Source organism: Saccostrea echinata, unplaced genomic scaffold, assembly GCF_033153115.1.
Source record: "Saccostrea echinata isolate AGI-Se365-2 ecotype Australia unplaced genomic scaffold, CSIRO_AGI_Sech_v1 ptg000002l, whole genome shotgun sequence".
NCBI lineage: Eukaryota > Metazoa > Mollusca > Bivalvia > Ostreida > Ostreidae > Saccostrea > Saccostrea echinata.
The window spans coordinates 8743937-8755878 of record NW_026889751.1 but is presented as its reverse complement, the minus strand read 5'-3'; the positions used below and the strand labels follow the sequence as shown (position 1 = coordinate 8755878).

At 31.7% G+C, this 11942-nt stretch overlaps 1 protein-coding gene across 1 annotated transcript; it reads left to right on the top strand.

The window, feature by feature from the left end:
* LOC133200002 (visual system homeobox 2-like) lies at positions 1-11767 on the top strand. Its single transcript, XM_061335777.1, has 5 exons — positions 1-564; positions 6701-6788; positions 9569-9692; positions 11211-11391; positions 11499-11767. Exons 1-5 carry the CDS (start codon positions 114-116, stop codon positions 11765-11767), a joined length of 1113 nt encoding a protein of 370 aa, XP_061191761.1. The 5' UTR covers positions 1-113.
* Positions 11768-11942: the final 175 nt, after the last annotated feature.

The following is an 11942-nucleotide window of genomic DNA, read 5'->3' as shown; positions in this document are numbered from 1 at the left end:
GCACAGATGAGCATCGTTTTGTGTACACCCTGTTTAACAAATTATTTGCACTGCCTGCATTCAGAGACTTTCTTTTGAAGACATTTGGGAGGACACCACTTTTTGCATTGACAATGAATCCCCTTCTGGGCAATAATTCGCAAGCAATGATGGGATTCCAACACCATTATGGTAACATGAATACTGGAAACTACTCGCAAATGAACGTTCTTCCGAACTCAGGACAAAGATCGTCATTTGCAATACATGAAATTCTTGGACTTAACTCGCCCCCTTGTCGACAAAATCCGAGTCCAGACATTTTGGAAAATTTGGGTATTTGTCCCGCAAACTCCATGTATGCATCCGGAGTAAATGGCGTGGGGATGAACCCGGCGTATGCTGCAGAACCACAACACCCGAACTACTTCCGGGAAGTTCCACAATCTCAGAATAGCACTTTCTGTCCTTGGAGGTTCGACTCCATTAATCAAGCGACTCCAAACTGTGTTCCTCCAGCACCCAGTAATGTCACCAGATGCCAAGAGAGCGTCAGCTATGGACTCAAGGCTCCAATTGAGGAAAGTAAGTCATACAAGACTATAACGACTATTTCAAATTGTGTGCTTCATGCATAGTGTATCAAAAACGTACAAGTCATGACAATAATTTCCCCCCAATTTTTTATTCTTATTTTTTCCTCTGACATTGCCTGAGGTATCAACATGAACTTTCATTTTTTTCCCTTTAAAGAAACTTTAATTAAGAAAAAAAAATATGCATGTCAAGTTAAATTACAGCAATTTATAGTAGTAAAATCTTGAAAAAAAAAATCCTTGAGAGTAAAAAAGTACAATCAAGCTACGCCGGCTATATCAAAATATACTAAAATATTCATTACTTAAATAATGACATCAATTGTATGTCAATTAAGGGTTACATATTTGTCAAAATGGTGCAAATGAATAATAAAACAAATACGATTCACAGAAAATCAAAAACACAAGGAAGTAGGATATTGTTGGGAAATTTTAGAGTACATTATCTCCGGAAAAAATCTCGCGGTCGCGTCTGGGTACTAGTCTATATTCAACTGTTGATTCAGACGACAATTCGGTATAGCACCCCAAGAAACAAATATTGGGATGTCAAAAATAATCTAATAAATTTCTAAGTCGCTGTATTTTTGGGGACCCCTGTTGTTTTGCATATTTCCTTCATTACCAGTGATAATATGGCTACAAGTACACAGATTTCGTGTGCCACAGAGTAAATAAATTCTTAGATATTCAAGGTCACAAAGTTCTCCACAGTTGTTTATATTGTAAATGTAGAATTAAACAGACACCTGAAATGAAATAATTCCCAGGAGTAAAATTAAGGGAAAAATTTCCACAGCTTGGTTTGTTTTTTCTCCCCCCAAACACATGTACCAGTATTACAAATTGAAGAAAAAATCGGGGCTCCAATCCCACGTCTTATATATAAAGACATATGTACAAAAGTCGATTGGAATTTATAATGGAATTTTATCTTTTCTTTTTTTTTTTCCTTTTTTCGACTTAAATTTATATAAAAATGCATTTTTATTCAAAATAAATTAAAATTGACAACACCTTGTAATTGACTATTTAGTAGAAAATAATATTAATTTAATAGATACAGAAAAAGTGAGGTATTTTAAAGGTGAAGTCCTTCTTGTTTTGTATCATCATTAAATGACGCTTCCCATCCATGGGGACTGATCATGAGGAAATAAAATTTACGCTCATATAGATTAAACTAGATTAAGCTACCAAAGTAATGTAATTATTTGATTACAGGAATTCTAAAAATATACTGTTTTCAATCTTATTTACTTTTCTGTGTATGGGGACATCAATGATAACTTTCCGATACCAATAATACATTTTTAAAAGATATGGCCATGGAATAGCAGTTTAGTTTAAAACAGCTCTAAGGTCGAAAAAAAATTGAAATATTTGAAAAGTCCTTAAGCTTAATACAAGACTCTATGATACACATTATGATATTAATTAATACATCAATATTAATTAAACAAAACCAGTAAAAGCTCGCAAACAATTTAATTCTTGATTTTAACATAATGAATGAAAATAAATTCTTAAAATTATAAATGAATTTTAAGATTTTTATGTCTTTAAAAAATCGTATAATCCGACCCCCCAAAAATTAAACAGAAATAATAATGATAAAATAAATGTAGAGAATATATAATTCTGATTTTTGATATTCTAATTCTTAAAATATTAAGGATAAAGGATATTTTGTTAATTTGACTTAGGAAAAACTTTTTTTTATAATGTTCTTGTCTATCTAAGTTATTTAATAATTCTAAACCATTTTTAAGCGTGTTTTTGTACCGATATAAATTATATTCAGAAAAGTCTATAATCAATGATCGGAATATTTTCATTCCCTAGGAATATTGCATATATACATGTAAGATGTAAAGAATAGATTAAAAATATGTCGATTTTGTTTCATTTATTTTATGGGATAAATTTCTTTTTCTGAGGGAATTCAAGAGAAAACTTTTAATTTTGTTTACGACTGACAGCTTTAAATATTTTTGTGGTCAAATTAAAAGCCTGTTAAACTAATTGAGAAATAATTCAAAAATACCAAATCCCAAGAAATCTTTCGAAATGCCTACTTGTAAACCTATCTCTTGAGAAGTTTTGGCATTAACAATTTTAAAGAAAACTATGTGGAATTTTGCAATTGTATTTTTACATATAATATTATGTCCTCTTATATATATATATATATATATATATATATATATATATATATATATATATATATATATATATATATATATATATATATATATATATATATTGAAGTAATAGTTCCATAGCTGTCAAAATTAATTCAAAGTTTTTTTTTATTGTGGACTCAAGGGAAACTGAATAAAATGTATATAAAAAAAAAAAAAAAAAAAAAAAAAAAAAAAAAAAAAAAAAAACCTGATTAATGTGCACATAAAAAAAATATCCTTTAGTATTGTAAGTAAGCAATTGCTTTTTGAATTTTTCTTTGACGTCTTTAATGTATTGTGTGGAGACACTTTAGATATTCTATTCCCCTCCCCAAGCCCTTAACCGAAGACACATTTCGGAATATTGATTAGCTATGTATATCTAGATCCATTATTTCTTAATTCCGAAATTTTCCTAAAGGTATACTTTAGAACGGTAGGTGGGCGTGCACAATTTTGCTTTCAATGGTTCCCCTTCCCCTGAAATCTTTTAAAAATCTTAGAAAACGAGTCTGGACAATTTTTGAAATAGTTCGACGATTGCATGTTTCATTCTATTGATAATGAATCATCTTGGTATACACTGAGTGTCTCGTGGCATAAGGTTCGGGGGGATTAAAGAGCATACTTTTCCCCTCGTCATTTGACTCAGCATACATGACAAGTCCCCCCATCCGCTCAGAATTGCGATAGGGTGGATCAGTCGCCCCAAAGATACCTGTCAACATTGGGCTAATTTTCTCCCAGCTTTGTCCATATTATTTGCTTTATCCCACAAATCAGATTACGTTTGACGAGTGATTTTTGGATTGTTACATTCTCTGGTATTTATCTTAAAGCACTCCTGCTCAAACCTTGCTTTACAAACTTCTCAAGCTAATTTCCTGGTGTAAAATAGCGTACATAGTTTCAACTTGATAGATATGATGAGAGAATTTCATATTGTTTCTTTGTTTCTAGACAGTTTATCAATCATTATTTCTTATACATACTTGTATATTTATGGAATTTTTTAAGAGGTTAGATAATATTTTATCAATCAAAAATAACCATATATTTTAGACAAGATACAATAAAATTCAACTTCTCTTAATGTTCACCAAATTGCTATAAGCGATCCGACTTAGGGACAACCTAATAACCAGTCAGATATTGACATTAGCCGTCTATTGTTAAATTGCTGCTTTTCAGTTCTAAATAGGCTCAATTGACCATATAAAGTGTTTTGTTAGGGATTTTGATCTTCCCAGCGGGGGCATCTGTTCAGGTGAGCGTGTTTCCACCTCCCAGGTTCGACAACTGCTGCTTTGGTCAACTCGTCACACATAATTAGCAAACCAATTAAAGACCTGAGTAAGCGTGTTCGAGAGAGATCCAACAATGCTCTGTGACAATACTGAATCCTTCAAAAAATTTCTGCTTACTGGCATTCAAAAACATGTATCGCCATAAATAAGATAAAAACATAACTGTATTCAAATGATTATTTGAAATATGCAACTGTTTGAAAGTATCTTCGTATGGATATGCCATGAAGAAAAATTCTTTTATGAGTCTTATTTGATTCTGTGTAAAACAACCTCGGAGTTAATTTTCTTCATGGAATGATGCACCAAACAGCTAACGACAATTTCAAGGACTTTTTAAAATCAATTTTTCTCACTTACAAACAAATACTAGGGTACTGTAATGGGTTGTTTTAGCTAATGAATAAACGAATTAATGAATTGATTAATTATAAATGAATGAATTAAGTGATTGATTAAAAGTAACAGATACTGAATTCGAGTCCACGTAAAAGTAAGAAATTTCCAGAGAAGAGCTGGCATCCCCTTAAAAAATGTCCATTTTTTTTTCAATCGAAAATAATAGACCAAGATCTAAATTTTGAAAAGACAGAAGCAGATTTCTGAAGCAAAATCTTTTTTTTTTAGTTTGATGACTACTTTTTAAACTTTTTAAAAACTTTCCAAAAAAGTAGAGAAACCGCTCCCATGTAATGGCGTATCGGAGTATCTCAATAAATACTACACAGTTGATCAATGTTATTTGTCATCAAACATCTTAAAACATAAATAGCTCTTCAAATCGAATTATTTTGATTTTGTCAAAGCATTAACATTACAGTGTTGTTAACTACGAGTTCCCGTATTGACTATTTGCAGAGCAACATTCTGTCAAACAGAGACGCACTTAGTGCTTTTCCTTATCCACTTAAAACGGCTTGTCTTTGCTCTAGTTCAATATACTTAATGACTCAAATACCCGTTAAAGTTAGAAATGGAGTGTCTTTTGGAGAATGACAATTAAGAAAACAAACAGGTAGAATTCAGTTTTACAGTAATGTTTGGGGATCTTGGCTTTGACTAGAAGAGCCGCGAGTTTTGCGCTGACCACTGGGCGCCAGATTTCATGTTCTGCGCCACTTATTGCGCCAGTAGACACGTAAGAAATGGGAACAGACGGGCGGGGTGACATCGTAATGGGCATACAGTGTAGTCCACAAGTGGCGAATTTGATAAAACTTCTCACGTGAAAGGGTGAAAAGTGACATTTCTAATAATGACCTGTTGCGAAGAGAAAGCTGACATGGAGGGGTTAAAGGTTTCTAGGTTTTCCTAGAGTCTTCTCCTTGTGCTTCCTGGTTGCAATTGCTCAAAATTTATATGTTTTTAAATTTTATCCATGCTTTAACCCGGGAACTTTTATTTCAATTCATTTTTCCCCGTCCCAAAGAGAAAGTACACTATTATAATGATGTAAATTTTGAATTTCTAGGTGGAGATAAATGCAAAATTTACATGATATTTCATGTATGTTGAAAAAGAATAGTACAGGCATGTTGATATTCAATTCAATTTACACCTGAATTAATATTTTATTCTATAATTTTTTTTATATATGAATTCATTTACAAATGATTTATTGGGTGGTAGGTCAACAATCAAGATTTTTTTAAAAAAAAAAGTCCTGGTTGGGATTACCAGAAGGCTAAGTCTCTTATAAAATACTTAAACAAGTTTTCATCTTATACATGTATTATTATTTCATATTTTGTTTTGTTTGTGAAAGTATTTATACATGTATAAAGGCATGTTAATATTAAATAATATCTCTGAACAATTCTATTAATTCACAGATTTAAACCTTTTTGACATTCTAGACCAATTCTATTACCGGTAACTCACAAATTTATACTTTTTCGAACTAGATATTAAAGCCCATTCTTACTGAAAAGGGGTTAATGTAGGTCTCTATGTATTCTGATCAAAATCCTGATCATATTTTCCTAAGACTGCCCTTAAAATGAGTTTTTGAAACATAATTATCACATTGAAACATCTAGAACGTGTACGACAGGTCTAAAAATAAAAATCAGACATTATAAACATTTTCGATAGAAAATATAAAAACAAGTCTAGGAGATACACTCAGAGTGAAATATCAAAATGGATCGTTTTCTTTTCCCTATCTAGTACCAGCCTTGCACATTAAAGTGATTAATGAGTTCCATATAAATGGACAATTCTTCCATTAAATAGGGGCAAAAACGGTTCCATCATGATTACTCATTATAAGTCTTAATCCTAAATTTTCAAACCCCAAATTTTCACACGAAAATGCATATTGACCTTAATTTATCAAAGGAAGCATTAATTCGAAATGTTTTTGCTACAGGACCGTAGTGCAAAGCAGGGTGGGAACTGAAAGGGGCACTAGCCCCCTCCCCACTTTTTTTCAACAGAAAAAAATTCAAACACAATATTTGTGAATAAAATCACCAAGAGTACATTCTGGTCTCATATTTATTTTTCACTTTTAAAAAAAGGCTTGTGTTTTAAACGCAGTCTTCTTCTTTATTTCATGTTTATATACTGATGATCTTTTTAAAAATCATTCCAAAAAAATTACAAAAATATTAATCCTATATTTCAGCTCCCATCCGCCCAGAGTGTGCCCATCAAGAGAAAACGCCAGAAAACATGAACATATGTAAGAAACAGAAGAAACGCAGACGACACAGGTAGGTGTCAGTCCATCAGCCCCCCCCCCCTTCTTAAACAGACGGAAACATATTGACGATGCTATATAAATTGTTGAATTTTTTTTCTTAAAGATATTTACTTGAATGCAAAAATATGGGTTCTTACATAATTTATTTTCTAGCTCAACTAAATTGTATCATATTTTCAAATCTTATAAGATTTTTAAAATTACATATATGTCAATTCATTCGGTATCCTAAATAAGATATTTTAAAGTTAAATACACGACACTTCATTCAGTAAGCCGCTGTGAATTTATGAACAAATTTGTTAATGGATATATACTTTCATTTAATTTTAGAAGTTTTTAAAAATTTGGACCAATTATTTTAAGATTTCTTATTGTAAATTTTGTCCATGAAAAAAATTGTATTTACAAAGAGTATTTACAACTACATACATGTAAGAAATAATAATAATCAAATTAATCCTTACATATCACTGAAAGTTTTTCTTCCCGATAAAAGAAATTAAATTATTACATTTTCAACAGTGAAATACTGTGATTTATTTATTGAATAAAAGTTATATTCTCTCACAGTGTGAAAGGATACCAAAGTGATATTCTTTCACAGTGTGAAAGGATATCAAAGTAAGTAAAAAATAATTTCTGTCCTGTCATAAGATGAGATAGTAACTAAACCATCTTGATAGAGACTAAAACTGCCACTTTCTTCCCAAATATGTTGCTAAAATCCATGTTACAATGTTTTCAGTCTCACAATTGCTAAGCTATGATATCTCAACTGCTCAACTATGATGTCACAGCCTATGATACTGTGTTAAGAAAAGACAGAGGTAAAGGGAAATTCAAAGAGAATATAATAAACAGAAAATTCAATGTTTTGTAGTTGGATATGGAATTTATTTCACTCGTGAGACAAGATTTTTTTTTATATTTTCACTCGTGCTTCGCACTCGTGAAATTCTCAAAAAATCCTGTCCCACTCGTGAAATAAATTCCATATCCAAACACAAAACATTGAATATCCAATTTTCAAATAATCTCTCATGTTTTTAATTAAGGTATGTCACTCGTGAAATTTGTTATATCAAGGATTTTTTGAAAAGTATATTTTGGATAAGTACTCATATAGTATGACTCAAAATCGCAGAGAAAATGGGGGGTCTGTGTGCATCTAACTGAGCTACGGTACAATTAAGTTGACCTTTTTGCACTTAAATTGTAACTCTTTGGTTAATCACTTTAACCGTTATCATATTTTATAAGATGTAACCATGACAATAAACATAATCTTATTTTACGTAAAATAGTTTGAATAATATTTATCATTGAACAAATCATGCAAATTAATGCGCGTAAATTATTGTGTGACCTTTTTGCACTAAAAAAGTCTCATATTTGGGGTATTAAAAATCTAAATAGGCAATAGAATATTTTCTTGTATCAAACTTTTTACGACTTAAGTGCTGATCAGTCAGAACTATCGAGTAGTTTAAAATAATGAAAGAAAAAGTTTGGGTCAGTGATGTAAATTTTGAAATATTGGTCAAAATATGCGATTTTCAGGCAAAAAACTGTGTAAATTTTATCTCGACTTCCTTAATATATCTTCATTTCTTGGCAATGTTTGTCGAGCGAAGGTGTAAATTTTGTTATAAAAATATAAATTGAGACCTATATTTAATATTCCAGGCATATCATAACGAAAAATATTCTCTGAGTAAAAGAATGTGAGGCTAAAGTTCCAAGATATTAAATTAAATAAATGTGTAGATTTGCAGAATTTTCTGCTAAATATCCTTCCGCCACAAGAAATAGTCCCTTATAAATCTTGCTTCTTTGTGAATTTTTTAGCAGTTTTTTAATTGAATGTTGAACATTTTACATTGTTTAATTTAAATATGTTATAAAGATTGAATTGTAATAAATAGTTTTTAAGTAAGAGGTTCTGACTGAAATTTTCTAAAAGGCTGACGAGTGACATACCTTAAACTGAAGTTTAATAAAGAATGTACATGTACCACGTGACTGATGTATCGATCACGTGACTGATTTTTAGATTTCCTTTATTTGATAACATTAATCTACTTACTAATAAGTGTCAAAGAAACAAAGCGAAAACAAGTTCCTGTCAATTAGTTCGTTAACGAGAATCCCCTAGATAGGTAGGAGAACGTTCGATTAGTTAGAAACGTCACATGGAGAGCAAGAACTATTTGTTATGTCAACTCGAAACAACGTCATTGCGCGTGGCAAGATTCATCACTCCGATTAACAATTACTCCATCTCGTTACCCGAAGTACCGCGATAAAGGAAGAGCTGTCGTCTGCTATCGATTTCTTGTCCTATTAAGAGATAAACATCCCCAATAAGAAAAAGCAAGCTACTATTAGTCTTTTTAATTTCCAATTACTTGGCCCAATCACTCACATTTTGTACTCTACGCAGTTACGAGTCGGTGTTTACAAATTGGATCGTTATTATACATAAGGATGCATGTTCCCGTCCAATTAAATAAAATGAATTGATGGAAACTTCAATCCAATTAGAACAATTTTAAAAAGTTTCCGTTTTATTTTTGTCTTTTTGCAAAGCACACTAATTACATTCTCTGAAAAAGAGGTAACTAAATGCACCCACATCTGTTTACTGACCTCATTTCATGCCAAACTCACTGTCTGATTTTCTATACGTTAAATTCTCATTTTTCAGAAATCATTGCACAAAAACAATGATTTCATTTATTGAACAATAACAAAAATGACTGTATTTGGCAAATATTCTACTTTTAGGACCATATTCACAAGCTACCAAGTTGACGAACTTGAGAAAACATTTAAAGAAGCGCATTATCCTGATCTCTATGCCCGAGAAGTCTTGGCATTAAAGATTGACCTTCCCGAAGACAGAATACAGGTAAAATATATTCTTGCACAATTATACGTGTCTTTAAGACAACTGTACCTCATACTGTTTATGGTCAAGTTCAAATAACATAGAAAATGTAATTTTTTGATGGAATACAGGTTTTATAAGCTGTGATTTATAAGAAGAACGAAACCTTTTTCTTCTATAGGCAAAATGCATGAAATAAAATTGAACTAAATCAACTCAAACTGAATATTTTTAGTTAACTTCAAACCAGACAAAATTTTATATATAAAAATAAAACTAGTAAAACGTCTTAGAATAAGCGTTAAGCAACTCTGATATATTGCAACAGAAAACCAATTATCAGCTCTAGGAATTTGCTAGTCCCGCAGGAGACGGTTCACGATTTCTAATTGGCTCCAGTATCTAAACAGACGCGGGGCTGGACAGATTCGCGCAAGATTTATATCTCGGTTGTAAATTTTTTTTAGCTCTCGAAGTCTTCCATAAGTTGCTGTATCATGGAGAGGGTTCCCCGAGATTTGGCAAGCGTTGTACTGAAAAGTTCTGTCTAAAGTTTATCCAAGATGTTGATAACGGAAAACGGAACATGCTTCTACAAATTGATATTCAAATTAATTAAGAAAGCATACATATGTTTTTGTTGACGCAGGAACTAGATACTGTTTTATCAGCGATTTCAGAAACATCTTACAGATTCAACTAAAAAAATTCAACTTCAAAAGAAATTTCCCCATAGGTCTAAATGTAGACATCAAGGTTAAGAAAATGTTTCAAAAAAGATGGGGTTAAAATAATAACATTTTAATTATCTGTATTTTCTGAGAAAACTTACTAAATTTACATGCCTTGTAAAAAAAAGTCCACTGTACGATTGAACACCCAATGGTCGTGTACAACGAACCAGCGAAGTGCGATAAATATGTTCACTTCAAACGAAAAGACTTCAAGCTAGTGTTTTGAATTGATCTTGATTTGTAAAACTCTATCTTATATTTAGATATATCGTCTAACAGATATTTTTAAAAATCTCCTATTTCATATTTTCCGTATCAACTATTCACAAGAAATGATTTCTTAAACATTGCATGGTTCTCGTTCCTAGACAGACAAGATGGAAATTTTCCAAAATTAATTAATTTTGTAAATTTTAAGTTTTGCCTCCCTTCTCCTCCCCATAAACAAGAACATATACATGTATGTACATGTACCAATTACAGAAACAATACCTCCCGAAGCCAAGACGGATTTTTTCCTAATTTGTGACTAATTCTCCATACAACTGTCGATATATAGAAGATCACAAGACAAATATTTTTACATTGTACTTCGAAATTAACTCTCGAAAAATTTCCAAATCGTGAAAAATCTGCAATAAATTTAAGAAATACCCAGATCGATATCATTAATATATTCAAAAGGGATGTTGGGTATCTTTCCCGTTTAGCACAACATAAAAATTCAGTACAAATCTTCACTTTAGAAATTTTGCAGTTTACGTTTTGCAAAATATTGACACTTTTCTTCATCAAATATAAATAGGTGTGGTTCCAAAATCGTCGAGCCAAATGGAGAAAGACTGAGAAAACTTGGGGTAAGAGCAGCATAATGGCGGAATATGGACTTTATGGAGCAATGGTGAGACATGCACTTCCGCTTCCGGAATGCATCGTACAGAGTGCTGATAAAGGCATCGATAAATCGTCTGCACCATGGCTTCTAGGCAAGTATAAGGATCAGTTGAGAGGGGAATAACTGAATTTAGAAGCATCACATATATTTTCAAATAAGATAAAAAAAAATTAAAAATATATATTAATTTTCTTATAGGGATGCACAAGAAGTCGCTGGAAGCGTCGAAGAAAATGCGCGAAGAAGAGGGAAGTGTTGATGGAGGTGACATGAACAATAGAGTGAAAGAGGAAATTCGATCGGAAAGCATCGCGGCTCTACGTGCTAAAGCTCAACAACATAGTGCAAAATTATTAGAGTGTATAGAAAGAGACCCCAAAAGCTATGACGAGTCCAGCAATAACTCATTTGACAGTTCTTTTTTCTCAGATGCTGGAGATGGAACATCAGAAATGTCCAGAAATTGAAAGGGGGATCACATAATTTAAAAAAAAAAAGAGAGGACATCACTCTAAATAAATATGGTTCTGTGGTAGCCGTTACCATTTTGATATTGAACGTTGATCTACGCATGCCAGATTGTATTTATATATTAGTTTATATGTATAATATTTGTATGATTACATGTACAATAATGACAAA